Source organism: Spodoptera frugiperda, chromosome 28 (assembly GCF_023101765.2).
Source record: "Spodoptera frugiperda isolate SF20-4 chromosome 28, AGI-APGP_CSIRO_Sfru_2.0, whole genome shotgun sequence".
Classification (NCBI taxonomy): domain Eukaryota; kingdom Metazoa; phylum Arthropoda; class Insecta; order Lepidoptera; family Noctuidae; genus Spodoptera; species Spodoptera frugiperda.
The window spans coordinates 1,357,075-1,382,128 of NC_064239.1; the positions used below are offsets into that span (position 1 = coordinate 1,357,075).

Here is a 25,054-nt window from a genome sequence, read left to right on the forward strand (position 1 = left end):
CAACCCCATAGCTTTTCCTGAACAAATGGCTTCCATGTGATCTCTCTGTGTGGTCTAAGTTATAAACTTATGAGGTACTTTTTAATTTTTTACTTTGTTTTTATTCTATTTTTCAATTCATTTGAGTATAGCCTCTTAAATTATTGTTGCATGATATTATATTAACGCAGTTTTAATCTATTTTGAATTTATTCAATTAAATTCAAAACTGATTCTAAGTTTAACTTTCATAATCACAGTGAAAGAAAGAATATCAAAGAAATTATAATCTTTAAATAGTTTTTAAGTAACAGTAATTTGTACTAAATTACTAATCAAATTGTACAAAATCTTCAGAACAGAATTCACCATTTATCAAAAGCGTAAACAAAAACCAAAATCGCTCCCGCTGCTCTCATAACTTGCACCAACCAGTCAACGTTTATGTAAAAGAATGTCGCGGTAGATTGCACTTCTTGTGTCATACTATCTAGGCAAAACGCCAAACCACGTTCCTTATGTGTCTTCATTTTGCTTCCAAGCAAGATAGTTTAATGTCATCCTCTTTTTATTAGTGTTTATATGTTTTGAACTAAATTTTGTTACAAACAAACAAATTTTTGGTTTAAAGTATAAATACAGAACGTGTGAAACATTGCCTATCTTTGAATCAAAGTCTTATTCGGTTAAATGTAATAGACATGATGTCAACATACAAAATATCAAGTGATAAATTAAAATAATATTAGTCAGATCGCAGTCAAATGCCTGTCTAGTGTAGATAAAAAAGAAATAAGTGATGTAAGAAGTAAAATAAAAAATATTCAATAGATTTGCATTAATTTAATTAAACTGAAGATTTATTTGATGTACACAGCATAAGAATACAAAACTGGTGAGATAACAACAAACATTTAAATTAATATCCTAAGAATCCTCCGTGGTTGTACCCTTGGCCGTAACCTTGCTGTCCAGCTCCGTAGTTGTTCTGTCCATAGAGGCTGTGTCCTCCTTGCCCAGCCTGCATGACTCCTCCAACATCATGGCCAGAAGATTGGTGGCTGTGGACTGCCTGGCTGTAGTCGCTCTCCTGGTGACCAATATCATGGCCCACGTTCACTGCACTGCCTCCGAAGCCGCTGTCGCCGTAACCATTGCTTCCACCAGCGTAGCCTGACTGGCCGTAACCACTGCCTGATCCGAAGCTTTGACCCACTCCGCCGAGACCCGAGCCTAGGCCGACTCCAAGGCCACCGCCTAGACCCCCTAGTCCAATACCGCCACCGAGTCCGCCAAGGCCGACGCCTCCCAAGCCGATTCCTCCAAGCCCAGCGCCTAGGTAAGGCTTGGCGGTGGCGACTGCCGCGAATGACAAAACTGCGATGACGAAGCACTTCATTTTTGATATCGGTAGTAGACTAGTGTATCACAAGATCACAACTGGTAACACAATGACCAAAACTACACTGCGTCAACATTATATACCTCAAGAAACAATCATTAATTATTAATTAATGACGTCTTAATGGCCTTACCTGACTACTATAGTACGTAATGCACTCGTCTTTAGGGAATCCCGTTAAAAAACGGTGTTTAGTAAATTCCTAATTCCTTCATAATAGGTGCGGTTACAAATATTGCCATTTTACTTAGAAATTCAAGTCGTTGACCTAATTAGGTGATAAACATATTTTTCCAATGTTTTAATTGTATAGTTCTTTCCAAAATGTCTGTTGATTGCGTTAAACGTGTGTTAGTTTTTATTTCTCAGTGTTTTGTTACGTGTATCTTTGTGTTTTAATATAAAAAAAAAATATTAAATATATTTTATTGCGAAGATATAAACATTCGTTCAACATAACGTCGTATCTATTTAAATGAATATATTGTTCTTTTTAAAAAAAACGTTGCCTCACACTAAGTATTTCTCCTATGTCGTACGTTTACAAACATACATTTTCACACACACAACAGCCAGTTCATAAATTGTGTCATAAATCTGATGTATAAAATGAATATTGTAATATACCCAGCAAAATCTTGATTCCATGGTATTAAAATCGCGAAATCCTTAAACATGTTTTGCTTAACCCGAGAATCCCAAAATCTTTTACTATATACGATAGTCTTAGTCATGACGTCACAATCTATTTCTTTATGATCCCATTTGTAAGCCTAAACATATTCCTGAAAAATATAGTCCTGAAAACCGCATCAAAATCGATTCAGCCAAACGCGAGATAATCGCGCTCAAACAAACATACAGACGAAACCAAGAACCTCCTTTTTAATTCGATTAAAAATAAAAATCTCAACAACACTAAGCAAACGGCACTCGTATCGCATAGCAGAGTGAAGTGATATCATATAAATGTTCAATACTCGTATAACTTGAGAACGTTTAGCTTGATAGATATTACTTGAGTTTTAATTTAGCTTCAACACGAGTTTGAAGGGTATCAGGCTCCCCTTACTTTGGAAATTAAACGTTGTTATGTTTGCTATGTGACTCTCTGACTGGATCCGTTTCGAATTAGTTTTTGTTCTTGTTAACTTAGTTTGTTTATTTGTTTGTTTGTTTTCATAGGAATATTGTTAATTTTTAGATATCTTGAAGTTATAGAGTCTGGTAATAATTATTGTAATTTATTTAAAGTTATACATTATTATGTAAAAATGTTGTCATAGATTCATGATCTCATATCATTTATTTATACCTCACATAAAATTGTTGTAAGTATAAAAACGGTTCATCTCTCTAAACATGGGAATACCGCAACTATACTCTCAACTCTATAAACTCTAAAAGAAAAAAAAAACAGATAGTACACCAAAGGAATCCCAGTATTTATTAAATATGAATCCGATAATGGGATCTTAAGGGGCAAAAGAGGTCTCATTATGAGCCAAGTGAAAATCTTTAGGGGGAGAACTGGGTTTAATAATTAATAATGGTAATTGCTTGGGGGATGTTATGTGGAAGAATAGACTCTGTGTAGTGAAGATAGGAGTCTAAATTATCTATCTATGTTTACGGGATATTTTTGCTGTTGAATGTTTTAAATACTGATACAGAATACTTGGTTGAGTGTTCAAACTAATTTAAAACGTAATGTTTTGATTTTAATCTCAATTTTGAATATCTATTTCTTGCAGTTTAAGTGAAGTTTATCCAATCTAGTTTAAAACATAATTATACTTCAAGTCCCTAAAGTACTTCAGATAAATTGTACCGATTTCAAATAGGCCTATACAGTTTGAACGCGCTGCAGATCAAACACATTCCAATCGCAACCAATAGCCATTCCTTTGCAAGCACAGAGTCTATAAACAATTTAATAAGGCGTTAGAAACTGTGCCATTCGCAGTATAAGAATGTAAGATAATACCAACCACTCGCAAGTAACCGCCCAGCCGACGGCAAGTGAAAATTTCCGCAATATCAACAAGTGCAGGACAAATATTATACCTACAGAAGTATCAAAGCATACACCTTATACATATACACCCATACATACACACATACTTCACACGAACACTCTCTCGCTGAAAATATCTCTGTGCGAGTTTGACACCGTTTCGGTTGACCAATAGCGCTGTAGCTATACATGTGTGAGTCTCGCGGTACTGCCGACAGAAGTAGGCCTTCTTTTCTTCCTATAACGTGGACTGTAGGCGTAAAGATGCAACGAGATGGCTGGCATGCTGCCACGCCACGCCTAGCACTCACCATTGGTTAATATAGTTAACCAATTGACAAGCACTTGGATGCTATTGGTGGATACATGCAGGTCACCTGTGCGGAATTAGGTCACTGGGTGGCGGGAGGTTTGAAAAATTATTTGCGATATTCCCTGAGCCAGCAGCAGTCGAACTATGTTTCATATGTTCTATTTGCATTTTGATTGGTTTAGTTGCTATTTTCATGATTTTTGTTACTTTGTGTTTGTATTGACTACAATGTTAGTTTTGCCACCTTTTTTGGAAATACTGACCAAAAGATTCATTTCGTTAATATCCACGATTCATAAATGATGAACGAAAATTATATAAACACAATGCCTTATACAGTCTTAAAGTTCTCAATCTCTTCTTTGTATATTCCCTAATCTCTCTACAAATTCATTTACTAAAACCAAACTACATATTCGAAACTCAAACTCTAACCAAAATCACTTTTCACTACATAACAGTTAGTTACTACTACATACTCATAAATTGCCAGTAACAAACTTTACCATAGGAAAGTAGATTATTTCCATCGCGTCAAACGCCACTCGCACAGCATCCGACGGCTGCTGACGGGTGCCGTCATACGCAATGTACTATGCACTAGGCTCAAACACTTTGTGCATTTTGTAAACGAATATTAACAAAGGATTTTGGTACATTTTTTATGATCAATAAATATAAAAACAGCAGCACTTTTATTACATGGTTGATATAGTAGCTGCTAAACTACGTGTCAAAGGGTTGACACATTGCTTGTTGTACCTTGTTGTACCTTTGACGTTACTGACTGCCCAGTGGGTACCGGGGCTCCAGCTCGAAAAGCAAGAGTAGGAACAGGGTGGTTTTTCGTCTATAAGAATCACTCACTTTCGCCTCGCCTCTTAAAAAACCTAAAAAACATTTGTTATGTGATCCACAATTTTTTGTTCCTAGTTTGTGTTATTTGTGTATGCGACATTGCGTACGTGTAAATGTAAACGCATAACACCTGGAGGAAAATTTTAATTTAATTTAATCCAATATCTTGTTTCACAGGAAAAAATAACACGGTAAAATTGCATCACAAAAACAGTTACGTTTAACGCAACGAAATGGAAACCTGTCAGTTAGTAATTAATTAACAAATGGATTAGATAAGCAAAAATGTCGTTATTTAATAATGTAATTATCTAATTACGACATATTTTTGCGTATTCCAGGCATTTGCGTAAAATTAAATAAGTAATTGAGATGGTAGTACCAAATAATGTAAAAGTGTTGCATACATAGTGTTAAATTAAATGCTAGTAAACATTATCTTATTATAATTATCGTTACGCCTTTTATTCCCTAAAGGAGTAGGCAGTGTGCACATTACAGCACGTAATGTCACTGTACATGTACACCCATTTTTCACTATTTGTGTTTTAAGTCCCATGTAATAGAGGGTGAGCTGATTCCCATACACTGGACACTATTCTAGGTTCTGTACTACTGAGAAATTAACAAAAAACCGAAAAAATTGCCCAATCCGGGAATCGAACACGCGATCCCTTGTCGCACTTATAACCAACGAGACAGTCGACAAGCCGTATAACACTAAACAAAAATAAAATGTACTATGTAGCAAGAAAGTGTCGATATCATCCCTATCCACTTCTACCCTTAAAAAAACACAGTGATACAACCCTAAGCACTGCAAGTTATTCAAGGTCACACCCCTTTCATCTCTATGAATCGATTTATGCATTGAAACCGTCACAGTATTGTATGAACGTTGAAAGCCCAGTAATCCTTGTCCTATGGACGGCCCGGTGACCCAATTCCTAGGTGACCTGCGCGCGATAGCAAACTGTTATCAGTTCAGTACTTTAGTACTTACTTTGATGTATACATGTAGCAGTTTACTGATATGAATTATTTGATTTTGTATCTTATTTTCAGGGGTTTAAAGTTCATTTTGGCGAAGATGGATTTTCTCAATAAATATGAGACTAGTCTAGGTACATGGTACAGTTAGTTTTCTAATGAATTGCGTCATTAGCGAGATAATCTGTATAAAGGTGGAATATTTTACTCAGGGGCACAAAGACCACTACTATACACATTTTGTGTCATTTTAATCGAAACTGACAGTTTCGATTAAAATGACACAAATCTTCGAATTTTTTATGGTATAAGCCGGTAAACGATCAGCCGGTTCACCTAATGAACTGCATTGCCAGCCTTTTGGGGTTAGGAATTTAAGGGTGGTTGGGGAATAGTGGAATAGGAAAATTGGGAAGAGGGGTTAATTGGACCTCCGGTAACCTCCCTCACGCATCGAAGCATAACGCAAGCGTTGTTTCACGTCGGTGTTCTATAAGACCGTGGTGTCACTCCGGTCGACGACCCATTCGTACCGAAGCATTACTCTTCCACACTTTAAAGATAACTTTAATCATTACAGATCGAGTTTAATACTTTCTGGCTTATCACAGAATTGGCTATTACTGTAACCACAAGAAGAGTAAAAGTGGTGACAATGCTGGACAGATGTATGTTAAAACTCCATTCTTAACCTAATACCTTTCCCAAAACAAACTAAACATCCTTACTAAACAGATTTCAAACTCAGAGACACGTATAATCTGAAGGCAAAGATGTGAATCTCTGATATGACAACCAAGTAGTTGTGTATAGAATTAGTCTCGTATCGATCGTCAACTAATTGGAATCTGGAACCAATTATCTTCATGTTGTACTGTCGGTAGCGTTAAAGATCTTGCAGTAGTGTGCATCGTCTTGTGTGACTGAATAGTCCTTGTCATGCATCGAAGCAGGTATTATACCAAATATAATGTCATCCTTATTATTTTATGCATAAGACAGCATTTAGAATAAGGTTTCCTTTAAAATGAGGGGGATTTGAGATTGCAAGTCATTATACAGTTCAGAAAATATTAAAAAATATTTAAGCGTGTTATAAAACATGTTATTAATTTTGAAATTAAAGAGCTTTCCCAGCTAAAAATGTTGTAAAAATACAATGTAAGGTTACTAGATTTACATTGTCTTAGAATGTTTTACAAGCAAAATGTAGGTCACATAACAAAATTAGAAATGGAAATAAGTTGTAGTTCTTAGAAATTATAAAGAAGAACCCACTATAAAGGCGTCGTATTCATATCTAATCTATGAAATGAAATGAAGTAGTTTTTTATTGTATTTTTTGTTATCATCAGCTGCCCATGGGCAGCTCTGATTGTATTCTATTGTTTTTATCATACCAATATATTACGCTCATTTATAATAAATGTGAAAGTTGTTAGGATTTTTGTTCGTCAATCACGTTGAAATTAATAAATTTAATGGATTTTGATGTTTGGTAAAAAGACAGGGTATGAATGATACTTTTTATCCCTGCTAACAAAAGCTATTTTACTCATAAAAAGAAGCAAGTTCTTAAATACCAACACCTTTTTTAATATCAACAAAGTATTCTAGGAAAACTCTTACTCTTATTAAATAGTTTCACACCTCTGTTAGTCTTCCTCATTTTATCAAAGTGTATACTACCTAACATGACGCGAAGAATTCTTAGAACTTATATAACGATGGTGCGTCGATGTGTACGGTAGAAGCACAGCGAACCGTTTAGACATAGTTAGTGTGTGCATTCATGTGGAAGTCGACGGCTTGTTATCAACCTTAGGTACTACACAATCTAGAATGGAAGTCGTCGAGAGTGGAGACTTCTTAAAATGGATTCTCTGATTTGCATTTTGGAATGTTTTGGGTTAGCACGATGTCCACGTCATTTAGAAACTATCATTGATAGGACAGATTTAATTTTCTCTACTGTACTACGTTTGGTCTTTAGTGACAATAATGATAATAATTTATTTCACCAAAAATAACTTACATAGCTTATTCTTATGGACCAGTTACAAATGTAATATACGTGTGTATACTGTGATAATCATAGAATCATACAGACACACCTGTGTATAGTAAAGGTATATGATGTTGCCTAACGAACAGAATAAATCACAAAATCCTCGTTAAAATAAAATAAACAGATATATAAGTTGATCTTTTAAAACGTTTCAAACAAACAAATTGACAAAACCATTAGTAATAGCTTGCAAATGGCAAACTGAGTACTTCCAAGGTTTTATTACATAGACCCAGTGAGCGAGCTCAAGACGCTCCTGAAAGAAAACAGTATTTCGATATCAGTAGCTAACGACGGTAAAATTTTCAGTTAACTGTAAACTCTGACCTTTCAGTTGTTTGCTGACATTTAGTAATTGTTCAGCGATTGAATTTATTCGACTGTGCACTTTATTTTGTTGTGAAACTTGATTTCTAGGGTTATAGGAAACTGATTAAAAGGTTTTATATTGTTTTATTTGATACGTTGTTTGTTTTATCGTTGTCGTGTTTATTCTTAGATATGTCCTTTTTTTTGAGGTGGTAAATCATCCAATGACTGCTTCCGCACTGGGCGAGGCGGGAGAGAATGTCAGACTCTTACTGACTCCATTTCTGCTCCTGATTTTCGAGTCAGAGCCCCGGTAAACCCGCTAGGTAGTTCTCAGCACCACATCAATTCTTAGGTACTGGATTTCCTTCATTGTGTTTTTGAGTCTTAGTATCCAAATCTCAGTTTCACAATCCACAAAATAACCAACATTACCCAAAAAGGTTCTTAATCAACAAACCGCCGACCACATTAGAAGCAACCCTTATTACTATTACAATACAGATGCAATTACTAGAGGATTACAATGACACGTGCACAAAGCTTGGAAACAATTAACTCGAGCCGAGAACCACACTAGGGTTACAGGGCCACCGATCATGTAGGTGACAGGAAATCAATAGCCGGCTTATAATGATGTGCAGTATTAATTAAACGAAGCAGGACTCACCTTGCGAACGAAAATTTTTAATTATGATTTTCATCATATTGAATGGGGAAATAAAGGCTATTGTTTGTTAGCGTGAAATTAAACTTTTTGTCGCGTTTAATAAAGTTTACTTTACTTTGTTACGCCATAGCGTGGGTGGTTATAAATTGTTTTTGTATTGTCGATTTTATTTTAGAGTTCTTTAGGTTGATTGTTACTTTTGACAAGCCTGGTATAATGGCGAGTCCTGATAAGTACAGGAGGCTCGTAGACCAGCAGTTAGTCGGTTTCGGGCTATTGTTGATGATGGTGAAATGCCATGAGGAGCACTGACAAATAGAGTCAGTGGAAGATTTACCTTGGATAGCTTTCTGTTAATAGCCAAGGTCTTAATTAAATTAGTTATTTTCACCAGGAGAAAAAAGTCCGTGTCGATGTCTCTTTCGCTATAAACTACGTATAGTCGTATAGAATTTACCTTCGTAATGCAGTCACTGTTCGCCGGTAATGTTATTCGTTTCATGTAATAGGAGCAGACTTATTGCATTAGAACTGCCTTAAAAGTGGGCTTCGTCGTACTACTGAATTGACAAAATATCGCTATAGGTATTAATGAATCGATGAAAAAAAATCTGGTCTCTTTTCTTTTATTTAAACTTACCTATAGGTATAATGCAAGTAGTGCATCGAACTGGAAGATACAATAGAATGACATAGAGAGACACAAAATATTAAAAAAAAATCTCATAAAAGCCAAAAACAACAATTAAACCTAAAATAAAATAAAAAAAAAAAACAAACAAACCATATAAATACACACTAATGAACACCTCAAAAGCAGCCATACATACTAACCAAAAAAAAAAAAAAACAAAAATTTTCTCTCAATAAAAAGCGTTTCTCATTTCCACCTTGTTTATTCCCATCTGAATGGGAATCCGTACACATGTCCTAGCTACGTTTCTGCGCCGCTGGGCCGAAGCTCAAGACAGAGAGAGGCCGACGTATGCCGACAGAGGACGACGGGCCGACGGGCCGAACCAATCCCCACTATTCATATCGAGTGGAAAACATTGCCATGACGTAATCCCACACCTGCTTAGTTTTTCTTTCTTGCTATAGTTGTTTATCTTTTTCTTTCTAATTTTGGTTTATGTTATTTTTTTTTAGTATATTGATTGATAATATGAATGGAAAATCTATTCGATGCCTCTTTGGTATAAATTGCATGTTACGTGTGGTCAACTAATCCTAAAACATTGATTTTCACTTAAGAGTTATTTCCATCTTATATGATGTATACGGTAATGTTCTACTTAAACTACTCCCTAAAATCAAACCTTAATTGTTTTCCCACCTTCTCCTCAAACACTAAAAGCAAACAACACAATTTTATAATCACGAAAACACCGTAAGCTCTAAAATCGCAATCACACCGTAGCGGTGCCACGAAATTCGTTTAATCTCGATCACCGTGGCGTAAAACTAAGCGGGGTGGCTTCGACCCCATCGTTCGTCCTCCCATAATCCACATTAAGAGCCACAAGCCGCAGTAATGCCCCTTTTGTCCTGTTTCTTTCTTATCTCGCTGCAAAATTTGTCTAGGCGATGCTGTAAAATAGTCTAAAAGTGACTGGCTTTTACACCGTAGCGTAATAACATGACTTTGAAACGATTTTATTTTCTTGAACAAATAAGTGCTTGACTTTTGGAAGTTATTTTAACAGCTAAATTAATTCTTGCAGTATGCTTAGGCCTGACTATGACTTCAGTTCTCAAATTAAAGAAACTTCGATCAAAACAACCTTCACACCTGCGCAGTCAATTATGAATCCTATCACAAATCGCACATAACATCAATTCCTTTACCACAACATAGTAACCTTCTACAACAACCATTCAATCTCTTTATTTTAGTGTACATCTTACAGTACATTGTAAGAGCAGCCATTTTAAGTGGCAGATACCCACGGGCTCTCTGACGATTTATTTGTGTCGAGCTGCAACGGGCCTTTATTGCTGTGCTTGTTAAAAACGTCTCACTGTTTTATATTTTATTTTTAACTAATGAGAATCTCGATATAAAAGGTTTTCGGATGGCTTTGTTTGGATAACGTTTGGTGTTGGGTTTTTCTTGTATTCTGGCAACATTGTAACCTCTTTTGTATTGTTTTTAGGTTATTTGAAGTAAGTTGGTGTTTTGGTTACTTAATTTTGACCGTATGATTTCATTTTGGTGTAGTACTGTTGTTCAGTAATTTATATCATTGTTAGCAATTAGCTTAGTTTATATTGTGGAAACATCATACACCTTAACAGCTCATGTTTCAACAACAAATAATCCTTAATAACTTTTATCAACACCGGCAAACGCACTTGTAATGCCTCTGGTGTTTCGGGTGTCCATCGGCGGCGGCGACTGCTTACCATCAAGTGATCTGTCAGCTCGTTTACAGGCTTATACCATAAAAAATATATCAAGATAAAATTGTGCATTCCCATTGCACTCCAATTAACAAACTGACTGTTTCGTTCTTTCTACAATAAAAAAAAAATAGAAAGCTTGTTACAAGTTCCGTACATACCTATAAAAATGTTACAAACACTTATAGATATGTATAAAACGAAGTGACCATATTCATTATAATTAGTTTGAGCACATAGTCAATATCAGTCATCATGGACATGTCAATTACAGACTGCAGATCACGTATAGATGTGATGATGCATTGATGTGTACATTAATGACGTATTTAGGGAATGTAAATCCCGCGAGATTGGGGCTCAAGCGAGATATCGTGTGTCGTTAGATTTTTGTAATTAATCATTCTTGAAAAAGTTGGAAAATACAATATAATTCTAAGATACGTTACACGGACAAAGTTTTTTTTATGAGACATTTTAAAGGCAAAAACTAGTTGTTATATATGAATTAAGTACTTTACAGCTTATACTTTGACGTTCCTACGTAATTATCACTAAAAATTAAAAAAAAACAACAACTCTAGTAAACCTCGCGAGATCGAGATTGCATTCCCTAGACATAACATATCTAAACAGAATTATAAATTCGGTTCAGTACATAATTTTCGGTCTTATTTACGTATATTTTGAGTTTATATTTGAATATCGAGACAGGCATTTGAAGAAGACTTTGCAGTAACCTAAAAAGAAACGAGATTAAAAACCTGAAAATGTTGTTTACATTGTTCTGGGTGCTTGGTAGAAAAACATCAGATTTGGTGTAAACATCTGAGGCTGGAATAGTCCTTGATTCTTATTATTGTACTATTAAACTTGTTATTGTTTTATTTGTTTACGTTTTCTAATCGAAATTAAATTCGTCAATTTGTTCCGAGTGAATACCTATTGTGATTTATGCGTATTTATATTTGAACATTTACTGGAGAACGGGAGTATCAAATGCCAGTTAATTTTTGATGGCGATGAAAAAAAGTCATAATCAACGCAAGCGTTGTTTCGCTCATGGCGGAATGGCAGCAACGACTGTCGCAACCGAGGGCTGGGCTCGCTGTCATCGCAGCGGTAAGTCCCCACTTTGCACTTTGAGGAGTGGCTAGAGAGGCGCCACGGCGTCCTCATCTACCGCCTGACGCAGGTGTTTACCGGACATGTCGGTAGGTTCCTGTTCCTTATTGGGCGGGAGGAAACGCCCGGGTGTCATCACTGCGAGGACCGCCCGGAGGACACAGTAGAACATCAGATTTGGTGTAAACATCTGAGGCTGGAATAGTCCTTGATTCTTATTATTGTACTACTAAACTTGCTATTGTTTTATTTGTTTACGTTTTCTAATCGACATTAAATTCGTCAATTCGTCCTGAGGGAATATTGTGATTTATGTGTTATGTCTGAGACTGACTGCCTCTTTGGTCGAGTGCTCGTAGCGGGTTTACCGCGGCTCCGGCTCGAAAAGCAGGAGAAGGAACGGGGTGGTTTTTAGTCAGTAAGGTTTAATTCCCGGGTCGGACAGTATTGTTGGACTTTTTTCGGCTTTTTGAAAATTTCTCAGTAGTAGCACAGAGTCTGGACAAATTAATTAGCAACAAAATTATAATTTTTTAGTCAAGATAATTATTTATACGGTTTGGTATTGTTACTAAATACTTCAAAATCTACAACAATAGATCATCAGCTCGACATCACAATTTATATTCCACCCACAACACAATACAAAATACAAAAAAGGAACACAAAATATTTCCCAATGTTTGTACTCTCGACAACACATCCAATTGAATGAAATGAAACGTTGAAATTCGAGTATCATAATTTGATTGCATACTATTGGGGTTGCGTCCCGACTGTTTTATTTTAGGAACTAATTCGTATTGGAATTTTTTGCTGTATTCCAGTTTTGGACGCGATAGCTAACAATCAAAGTCTACAATGCAATATTTTTTGTATGACCCGACGCTTTTTTACTTTTTTCGCTATTTCGGTTTGTTACATTTATTTTCGATTCGATTCTGCAATAATTTTCAATGAACCAGATATTTCGTTTGTTTTGGGATTTACTGTGATTATCGACAATTTGAGCTTTGTGTTGTTTTGTTGACTTTAATATTTTATTTGTAGAATACTTTGTTACAGTTTTATTAATTCAAACGATTGACACGTAATAATATCATATTCTATTATCAAACAACGTTCCATAATATAATCATTATACATAAAACATAAACCATTTCACAGCACACAGTTCTAACACAACAAAGCAAAAACGTCACAACTGCATTTAAGCTTTTCAAATTCAAACCGTAAGAACGTAAAAATACATTCATATTCATAACAATTCCTGTAGCAATCAGCGCAAGAAACCCGACAGTAAAAAGCACTAAGACGCTGCGATATAAGTCGCCTTCAGAAAAATCGTACCGATTAATATCAGGGAGAGACTGCAGCTTCATATTTTTCATCATTATGTTCTCATTAAACGGGACAACGTCAGGAAATAGGATAAAGGAAAAAAGGAAAGATAATTCTGTCTGCCTGTCTGGTTGTTAGTCAATCTGTTTTGTGTTGCAAAAGGTTTTCGATGATTTTGTTTTGATGTTTGTTGATTAGTGCAGTTTGAGAGTTATAATAAGAGTGAATATTTTTTTAAATAGTCGAGGTGGCCTCAAGGTTTAAGACCGCCTTCTCATGCACGAGGTGCAGGTTAGAAGCCTACCAACTGCAGATACCAAAGTGACTTTTTCCGAGTTATATGACGTTCTTTCTTGTATTAGCAGGTCAACAGTGGCCACTTGGCCACTTGGCTGTTGATCTTGATGTGTAGATTTACTAATGTGAAGTTCAAATAATATACTATTTGATTTCAATATGTTTTGATTAAAATGAGTTTAAACTACCTAGATACTTTTGATGAGACTTCGTACGAAAAAAAGAAGTTACGCAAAAAATTAACAATTGCGATTTTCATGTAAAATCTAAACACTAATCTTAGATATAATTACTTAAGCAGTAGACTTAGAAAGGCAGAAAAAAGAACAATGAATTACATAAAAAAGCTCATTTCCCTTAGAGTAATGAAACAGTGAAAACTAGTGAAATAGTTTCAGAGCACAGTCTTCACGAAAATTACCCCCTTGATTGCTGCCAAGATAAATTATTCGTGTCTGAAGACGCTTGGAACGAAGATCATGGTTATATCTGGATGAGACTGATTTGGAGTACTATAGTAGAGGTTCTAGGTTGGATGTAACTTGTAATATATTAAAAACATAGCACCTTCTATTTTTAATGTCGGTAAAACTTAACATAATAGTAGTAGCACGATAATCGTCGCGTGACGTGTCGCGGAATGCTGCTCGTGAATCCTGTCCTTGAGCTTCTAGCATGGCTTGAAACTAGTCGATTTCCTCGTCAAATATTTAGGTCAGTATGCCGATAACATAATAATTAACATTAAAAAACAATACTTTTTTCTTATAATAATGATCAATTTTGTTCACTCCGCCTTCTTTGTCTCTCCTTTACAAAAAGGTTGCTATAAATCTGGAGATTGCAGTTTATAAGGTTCAAGTTAGTCAAGAGACCAACTATAGAACTAATGAATTTTAAAACTGTTACATAGATTCTAGGTTTGTATTTAGTTAATAGGTATAGGTTCCTTTCAAAAAGGAACAAAACTATTCCAGATATTTTAGCAACGAAAATATTTATTGTAATTTAGAAGGAGTATTTCGATTTTAGAACGAACGAACGATTTGTAGAACGTAGATGTAGTAAGATTACCAGACTTATTAGTTGGAAAAATTAAAATAGAGCCACATCCAGAAACTGAACATCTTCGCACCTCAGTTATAAATGTTGAGGGGCTAAAAAGGTGTCGCGTTGAATCCAGACCGCGTCTGCAGTCAACTGATAAATATACCGTACGTAAGACGGACGATCCCACCTCGATTTATATTAATATACGTATTTTTATACTTATATAGGTACACTGCCAAAACTTGGGGCTTATTATTTTGATGTATTGAAGCGTTTTGTTTAAGTAAACTTGTGTGTTTTTGATGTGAATTTATTCTTTATACTGTGGAGATATAATTTTCTTTTTCCTAGATTCCAGGTAAATTAAACACAGCTTCTGAATACGTAGGTGTTCAGATCAAAAAAAAATAATTATATTATGTAATGCTCATTAATAGTAAACATGTTTTAGTGGAATTCACATTTACAACTACAAATAAATTAATAATGGAATGTACGTAATTACATCACATTAACGTTATAATTTAAGGTAATGATACTCATTACCATTTCTAAATTGAGCAATTTACCAGATTCCTTCAGTAAAGACCTACATCTGAACAAAAATGCATAACTTGGAGTTGAAATGCAAAACTTATACGTAAAGATATCATTTCACAATATTGTAAAAGCCTGAACGGTTCAAAGCAAAGGAATAAGGTAAAAGCACCGGTCCTCGTCGTATGCTACGAGTAGGGTAAGAGTGCCAATACGCGTCCTATGAGGCTTTGACGTCACGTATCTCATATAGCTTCACCCGACATTGTGAAGCGGCTGGTTACTTCCACTTGTATTTATTTTCAAACTTTATTAAAAAAGCGGATGAGATATTTTTAAGTTTGGTTTGGAATATTGTGGAGAAGAGTCTATAATGGCACTGGTATAAAGCTGAATACTTATTAGGCTCCTGCGTTAGATTGTGTAATATTAATTGGGTTTATCTATTTTGCACTGATTCGATATTGAAATAAAATTGTGATCCTTATTGAAGTCATTGCTTATCACAATGCTACTTATACTTAACATAACTGGCTGAAATAAAAGTCTTACTCAAATCGTATTACGCAGGTGCAACTTTGCCTACCCCTTCGGGCTAAAAGGCGTAACGTTGCATGTACAGCGTGTAACAAAATACACATATACATCAAGAAGCACTGAAGAATACAGGTTAAAAATAGAATCTCTACAAATAGTTTCAGCTTAAAATACGTTTTAAAAAAATTGGTACCCAATACTTGATGTCACATGTTTCTTGATTTTATAAATCATATAAACGTGTCACAACACTACAAGGGTCACTCGCTAATTACGAAACATTCCTTCTGCAAATCTGATCGCCTGGTATCTATCTACCTAATTGTATATATTTAATACCACCACTCTTACCAACAAAATCAAAGCATCATCAAATTCAAATCAAGGCACGAACATATACGTCTATATAGCATAGTCTATGCGAAACAGAAGCATGCATGCAAATTGCATGCATACATAGCATCCAGGATTCGGGTTCGCAGATTGTAAATTGCTTTGGCCAGCTGATCTAAATATTGACTGTGACCTCCCTAGAGGGTATAACTTCATCGATGTGTAATTATTGGTATCATATCGGGGTTGTATTGGCGTGTAACAGAATATTTTGGTGGGTTTTGATTACTTTGTTTTAGTTTTAGATTCAAGTTATGTTATTTTGTTTGTTGAATGAAGAGACTGTTATTATTGTTAGTGAAATAGTCGTGTGTTCAACTATTAAGTATGTGGTTTTTCGATTTCAAGTTTCTGCGGTAATACTATATGAGAGTTAAGATTTACACGGCCTATTTTGGGGTGGATTATGAAAAATGTGGACATGTGGATATCCATTAGCTCGATCTCTGCTTACTACACGCATAAACAATTCTGTGGTGTCAAGGTAAAAGGGGATAAGTCATAAATTTTGAAAAATGAGTTAATGGCACAGTTGGATAAAAAAAATTAATTAGTTTTAGGTAAAAAGGAGATAAGTCAATTTAAATTGACTTATCTCCTTTTTACCTAAAACTTAAATTGACTTATCTCCTCTTTACCGTAAAACTAATTCATTTTTTTATCCAACTGTGTCATTAACTCATTTTTCAAAATTTATGACTTATCCCCTTTTACCTTGACACCACAGAATTATTAATTGTATCAAGAGTAATACTTATAATTTAATTTGAATAAAACAAAGAAGGTAAACTGTCACTTAACAAAACGGAAATAAACAAAGAAATATCACTCCAAAAATTTATTACACCAAACTTAATATTATAACGTAATATAAACTTGAACAAAACCAACTGAGACTTACCAAGGCCGCAATAAACATAATTGCAAAAATTAACAATTCAATAGAATTTCACTAAACACAATAGTGAGTATTTAGAATAACACTTAATTCAATAGGCGTGGCCATTATTCTAAGTTCATAAACACACCGATACAATTGTATATTGTTTTATGTTCAAGCTAAAATATGGTGAACATTAATTGAATACGCGTGGTATTTGAATTTGGTCACGACACACCGCTCCTTTGTCTTTTAACCACACGTAAACAAGAACTTGACTACATAAGACAATACAACTTCTAAGTCAATAACACGCGTACAATCTACTCACAGACACATACAAAATTTGATACTATAAAAAATCTTAATACACTATCATAAAAAACTTCATAATATTCAAGTACCTGATTACCTTTAGCGTCTACATATAAAACGCTGCAAAAAAAATTGCGTTAAAAGTCATAATCGATTTAAATAAAGCTAATAATATTAAAATAATATCACTAGGTCATGATCAAAATTGGCGATAATAACAATAACTAATTTAAAAAATCACATTTGCTAATAAGTGCAATCTACGTTGTAAAATTAGTTAAGAACACTTGATTCATATGTCGGGATCATATACTTTATATTGATGAACGCATCAGGGCCTCCGTATCTCTCCAGCATTTGCAACGTACTCTCAATGAGATCTGCGACATTCTCTCCACGCGTCGTCGTGTGGTCGATGCCAGATCCAATGTTACCTTTGAACAATGAAAAAAGACATAAGAACAAAAACTATTAACCCAAGACAAAGTATAAAGAAAATTTAGGACTTTTTCACAACGTCTGGATAACCGCTATGTGTTACTTTGAATTAAGAACGTAATTTGTATGCACTATCTGTCACATAAGTTTATCGGGCACTTATATGAAGGTGGTGAAACAGGCGCTTTGTTTCTTACAGTTAGTGATTTAATTGCTCTCATATAGTCATAAGCACTGACCATTATTTTTAAAAACATAGGAGGCGTTACCTATTATCCTAAAAGACAAATAAAACACAAGAGTATTCGTACATGTCGTTATGACAAATGCAATACATATTTGAATTTTTGCTTAATATTCATTTATACCAATTAGTTTCGTTTATGTTACCATGCCTTACATCTCTACTATATTTCCACGTTACATAAAATGAACAACCCAATTGACCATCAACACCCAAACAACTGTTCTGAAAATGTCATATGAAAATCTATCAACAATTATGTCGGAAACATTGTTGCAAGCATTCTCCGTACTAAAGTGCCAATCTAGCTGGTGAATTACTTTCCATGTAACCATCTTGCAGGCGTCCATTCTGAGAGGAAACTGTGACGGTCTTTGTGATTCTCCTGTACCGTACACAAGGCCTTCGGATCGACATTTTGATTGACTTGCCACACAAACAGACGGTCTTATCCAAATTGATTACGTCGTATGCGTTTCTTGGTACACAAAGCTTTGGTGTTTGGTGAATATTGTGGGTGTATAAAGTAAATTTTGTAGGGTCAAGGACCTGGATAATTTAGCACCAAGAAGAATATGATGATGCACTTGTGTGGTTATGCTTACCGCCGTACCAAGAGACTTTTAATGATTGCTTAACCTCCTTAGCAATTGTTTTAGGAACAAAATCGTTACTAAGGAACCGTTTAAGTAATCATTAAATGTCTCTGAATACAGAAGTTAGCGTATAAGCAAAGTTCATTAGAGAATTCTTATAAAAGTAATCAAGAGAGAGTGTAGATGAAAATTAATTATTTTCTTTGTTCAAGACATTGTGATTTTGATTAAATACACAATCCGATTATTTTAAAACCAAGTTTAAAATAAAAAGCGGTTTCTCTATTAATTTAACGCATGCAAAGTCCGTGACAGTTCACTAGTTATAATTAAAATATCGGAAAAAAGTTCCGACACGCCAACTTTACCGCAAAATGTTGAATATATTTTTTGCCATTGCATTCAGTATTGAATTTGACGTGTTAAACTTGTTATAATAAAAATCGGGGACTACATTTTGGACGACCACTTTAAAAAAAAAACTATATGCACTCTCTCAATATATTTGAAAAAAAAACCGCAGTAATGTTTTACTGATTTGACGCAAGTTAGATGTTATGTATGTATTTTATTTTTATTTTAGTGCTACTGTTAGTTATGTTGTAACTTTGAAATACATAGACCAGTCCAGTAACATATTGGGAGTATCTATATCAAAGCTAATATTTATTCAAATAGGATGCAATACAAACGCATTTGATTAAACATTGACATAGGTAGACCTCGATCAATTTGGTCCGACGTAATTTCTCACAGCCCAGTTCATGGTGAATATTAAATGCATAATATTATTATTAAAGTTCACTTGATTATTACAGATTGAACAGAGAAAGGTGATAATGTAAATTGAACTTCTTTCCGTGGCACATAAAGTCCTCAATTCATTTAACAGAAAGCCTCTATTACTAGTAGTAAACTTACGGAATCTATTTCTTACACAGCTCAATTTCCACAAGTGCAACGTAAGGTTCAATACAAAAATGTTTACAGAGATCAAGAGAGAGAGAGAGAGAGAGAGATATTCTAATATAACACATCAGGTGAGTAAAAAAGAAGCGTCAAAAATCTCCTTTTCCACGCATCCAATTTCAAAACCTAATTACGTCACTACGCCCGATTTGCGTCGATGACGTCATCAATCATTTTCACCTCATAATTGACACGTGGAGGGCCGAGAAGATATTGTTTTCAACCTAATAGACTTGTCGGAGCATCCGGGGGTAGATTAATTACATGTGGCTGTGAAATTTGGGCGTTCGGGCGTTCGGTGGCGTCGGGCCCTCACGCCCGCGGTGTCGCGCGTCGCATTGTTGCCGAGTACGTCTCGAGTTTTTGTTGTCACACTTGAGATTTTGATATTTTAGCCGTTGTTACTGTTTTGTGGTGTCGGAAAGGCGTTTGTTTGGCTTTTTCAGTTGTTGCTGTTTGTGGTTCTGATGGAAATAGGGGTTCTATTATATACAGACCGATCCAGGCAGATCTCTGTGACTAATTTAGGGTCAGATGACTTATTATTCTGTTTTAAATTCTGGTTTAGCACACACATTTCTAAATCAAACCAGTTAAAGTCCCAAAATCATCTCCACAGCTTCAAATTCGACAAACAGCAAGACAGTACATTTGGTTGAAAGAAAACAATTACGCTTCGACAAAAAACAAGCGGGAAGCGTGTTAAGCTAGCCCCATTAACTTCGGTCACTAGATAGTTGCGGCGCGCGTTTTTGCGTTCTACGTCCCACCTGAAGCTAATGTTTTGTAAATTGTTCGCCATTACCGTAGTCGCCCGTATTTTATATAATATATGAGGTTTATTAAGAATCAAATTGGTGCTTTTCTACTGTACATACCTACTTCAAACAGTACCTATATTTATGTTTAAAATCTTTATTTTTTGTGAGATAAAGCCTTTTTGAATCGTTATGTTAGCAAAAATATCCTGTCATTTTGATTTCCATTCTTGAATATACTCAAAATTGTCATGAGCATGTTGTAGCACCTAGCATTTAGCTACGTATAAGCTGTCACTCCCAATATCACAATACAAAGGTTTATATAATGCATAAACAATGTCACTACTATCACATTTTCATAGGAGATCATTAAAGAAGGAACAGCAAACATAACTTCAAAAATAATGGCGTCAGTCTGTCTACTCACGGTTTCTGTCCTTGAACAGGTTCAATGTCGGCAGTATCTGCCGGTAATAGGGTACGAGAGCCTCTCCCACCTTCTCACAGCCAGACACCAGCATTTGAATGCACCTGAGTGCGTGACAGATTACCGAGGGTCGCTTCGTCGCTAGCGCATCTGCAAACAAACAAATGTATAACTAAAAGGCAGGATAAGTAGGTGCAGATTGCAATAAGGTAATGTTTGTTGGTGTGTGAAGAAAGAAATTAAAAGATGTAACAGTTTAGTGAGACCATATTTAAGGCCACACTACTGTAAACTTATATAAGATAAATAAATAAAAAGATGTGAAAGACACTGTTTTTTTTTATTTGACTAATTATGACCATTGAGTTAATTTACGAGATTAATTAAATTTACTTTATAAAAGCTATTTACTATTACAGGTTGAAACGTCACCTCTATCATAACTCATACTTTCCATACAAAATATTATTAAATTAAAATGAACATAAAATAAATTTTAATATCTTTACCTCACAAAGTCTCTTCAAAGAACATCAAACCCTTTAGAGTGAGTGAACCTGATCAAGCAAGCCTTATAAGGCACATATTAAGAATTAATGCAGACTAGAAAATGCAGTATGAAAAATGCGATGTCGTGGAAAAGGAGCCTCGTAGACGCACTGGAAATTACTCTCAGAGTACCCCACTCTGAGGCGATGAAAATGCTTATAAGTTATTATCTGGGTAGATTATATTTCCTAGGCTGAACTAGGAAGGCTATTGTGGTATAGAGCAGCTTAGTTCTACTTACATGTCATGTATTGTAACGTTTAGAAAATTTTGTATTGTGTGCATTATGGCAATATAATGGTCAGTTTAAAAAACTAATAATATGCAATGTAACATTAATATAAAGAACGGAGAACACTTGGGTAAAACAAAATCAATTATCAGTAATCACAAAAGACAATAAACGAATAACTGTAGTATTGTATTGTAACACTTCAATTACAACTTTTATACAATAAATTAAGCTCTAAAATCTTCAACGTATTAACCAATCACATAGTTCTTTTTTATTGTGACAAGCCGGCCTCAACCTTCCAAAACCGCTGCAACTCCTGTAAGCCAGGATCTACAGTAGACGGCACGTCACAGGGACATGAATGAGTGTCTTGGATCCAGCAACGAAGTAAATCAAAAGATATAAAGAAGTCAGAGGAGAATAAAAATTACATAGAAATAACAAACTTACTTTTAATTGGTATGATAAGTTGTGGTACCACGGGCAGGACCTTGTAGGATCCCTTGGTGATCAGGTCGTTGATTCCTCTCTCCACGATGAAGGTGTATGGGTATGAAGCCTCGGCGAGACCGTCGAAGAACATTGGCAGGTAATGGTGGAAGTCCAGCTTTTCTATCGGCACCTGTAAAAAAATATTACAAATATCAGTTTTAATTTTTGTTAGTTATATATTGGACTGCACGGTTGACGCGGTGGCTGGGCAACTGGCTGCCGTGCAACGTGTCGCGGGTTCGATTCCCGCACGGAAGAACTTTGTGTGATCCACAGATTGTTGTTCACGGGTCTGGGCGTGATGTGTATGTGAACTTGTATGTTTGTAAACGCACCCACGACACAGGAGAAAATCCTAATGTGGGGCAAAGTTTTTTTTAAAAAAAAAAAAAAAACATACATACATAACCTCACGCCTGTCTCCCATGGGGGAGGCAGAGACAATGGAATGGCAATTGCTACGAATCTCACATACCTCTTTTGCTTCATCAACAGTCATCAGTCTTTTCATGCATGCTCGTCGGTTAAGGGTGATGAACTATTACTGACGAATTATATTTTATTGCTTAGATACAGTACATCATTTCATTATAATAATTTCTTACCTCAAAATTTTCATAATTTTTGGTAATATGATGAATTCCTAATTTTTTTCGTTATCATCTCAGCGATAAGATATAACTATATTTTTTATTAAATAAAAAAAAATCTAAGATTTTCTGAGACGAATTTTAAATTATACGAAACTAAGCTCCTAGGAGAATCTAACACTTAATTTTATTACTTCCAAGGGGTTACCTATAAATGGATATTCCAGGCTACTTCCCACATAGCTGAATACATTTTCATCGAATAAATTTAAGACTTACTCATTCGTTCATATAAATAGAATCTAAAATTGATTAAGTTCACATTCCTTAAAATAGAAAATAACCCGTTTTAAAGATAGTAGTATGTTACTAAGAATAAGGGCTTAAGCATTTCTCAGTAAGCGTGTTACAAAATTACAGTTGATTTTTTTAGTTAAAGACTACCGAGTAGAAAGAACAGATATTTTATACAAAGTGGGCATTTAATGAGAAAATATGGTTACATTTTCAAATTAAGTTCTGTTTGTAAGTAAAATAAAGTTGGTTTTTGTACTGGTGTATGAATATACCTATTAATGTAATAAAAATAATTTCCTACATGAATGATGTCAACTTACAAACAGGTTTATACCACACACACACATACACAGGTTGATGACGCAACCACCTACGCGCAATTACGATAAGTACCGGAACACTCAGGTATCTTTTCGTTGATTGGCATATTTAGGCTACCTAATTACACTTCCAGTATAAAAAATACTAAGTTAATGGCATGTAATAAAATAAACTATCCATATTTCAACAACAGTTCTCTACGTCGTAGCGGCTACGAAATTTCGTAGCGATTTAAAAATCTGGCTACGAATTCGTAGCACATGTTGAACTTATGAATGGAATTCTTACGTTTGTTCATAACAATGTTCCTTTAGTAAAATAAAAAACAACAACGTCACGCCTTTTATCCCCGAAGGGGTAGGCAGAAGTGCACATTACGGCACGCAATACCGCTATACAATGTACACCCACATTTCACCGTTTGTGTTATAAGTCCCATATAATAGGGGGTGAGCCTATTGCCATACATTGGGCATAATTATTCCAGACTCCGTGCTACTACTGATAAATTTTCGATAAACCAAAAAAAGCCTAATAATATTTGGCCCGAGACCCCTTGTCTGGCAGTTGCACTTCCGACCACTCGAGGCAGTAAAATAAAAAAAAATATTTAATAACATAGTAATGTAAGTAAGGTATGTACAAATAAATATGAAGAAGTCTAATTACCTTCCATGACAACCGCTTGCCAAAGTTTGTAAACTCGATACAGACTGGAAATTCCCCCCGTTGGTAACACTTCCTGAACAAAGTAGGTCGTGGTGGCAAAGGATCGAACACACCACATTTTGGTGGAGGAAGAACCTTGGTGTTCTTCTGCATGGCTGAAGAAGAAGAGACAGAAGAATATCAATAAAATGTTAATCAGATTTTAGTCTTCAATGAGAGTGAATAATTAATCCCCACTTTTATCTATTTCAGTTTGTCAAATATCGGTAAAGAAAATTATGTGTTATTTATATCACCTTAAAGACTAAAATAAGATATTTCTCCACAAAATTATTATAAGATGGTACCCGTAAAGCGATAAATTATTAACAGTCAACAATATGTTGCTAGCCAATTAAAATAAACGCCATAGTAACCTACTGCCCTAAATAGATTCCTTACACGCCTGAGAACAAATTCTATTAGCATTTTATTCAATTTTAAACTGAAGGGATGGCAGATTAGGGTAGGTGATTGATTGGCAAGCTGTTGCTCTTGTAGCTACAGAATTTTATTTTTATTGTGATGCTTTGAACGGCCTTGGCTAAGATTTTCTTTAGAATTTTTTGAAAATTGTGGTAGTAGGTAAGAAGTGATATGTATGTTACCTTGTATAGTAAATGCAGGTACAACCCTGGGTGTCTTCGTCTTGTATCCATAAGGATAGTTTGGGCTCGGCTTCTTCAAAGTATGTCGGAAATCCTTCCCGCAAAGTTCAGGGGCGCACGGTGGTAACAACACCATTTTCACTCACTCTCAAGTAAAAAATATATCAAAAAAACATGCTACGTACTCCCGATCAGTAAATAATCTTATAATATCGATCTAAAATGTTGACACAAGTAATAAAATAACTAAGTAAATTTGTTCTGACGGGGGCCCGAATCTGATTGTTTATTTTGCAACATGATCGTTGCTAAGCAACCGGGCACCTATCGATTGG

At 35.1% G+C, this 25,054-nt stretch overlaps 3 protein-coding genes across 23 annotated transcripts in view; 1 reads left to right on the plus strand and 2 right to left on the minus strand.

Annotated features, from left to right (window-relative positions):
• LOC118264903 (CUGBP Elav-like family member 3-B) overlaps positions 1-25,054 on the plus strand; it is a 628,396-nt gene that overhangs the window by 249,455 nt on the left and 353,887 nt on the right. The gene's annotated exons all lie outside the window — the stretch shown is intronic.
• On the minus strand, positions 808-1,427 carry LOC126912655 (uncharacterized). The gene has a single exon (XM_050705743.1). It carries the CDS (start codon positions 1,376-1,378, stop codon positions 899-901), a length of 480 nt encoding a protein of 159 aa, XP_050561700.1. The 5' UTR covers positions 1,379-1,427; the 3' UTR covers positions 808-898.
• Positions 17,113-25,027, minus strand: LOC118264905 (parkin coregulated gene protein homolog). Its single transcript, XM_035577563.2, has 5 exons — positions 24,720-25,027; positions 24,073-24,227; positions 22,154-22,325; positions 20,920-21,069; positions 17,113-17,918 (listed from the first exon to the last, which is right to left on the minus strand). The coding sequence occupies exons 1-5, from the start codon at positions 24,853-24,855 to the stop codon at positions 17,758-17,760; spliced, it is 774 nt and encodes a 257-aa protein (XP_035433456.1). The 5' UTR covers positions 24,856-25,027; the 3' UTR covers positions 17,113-17,757.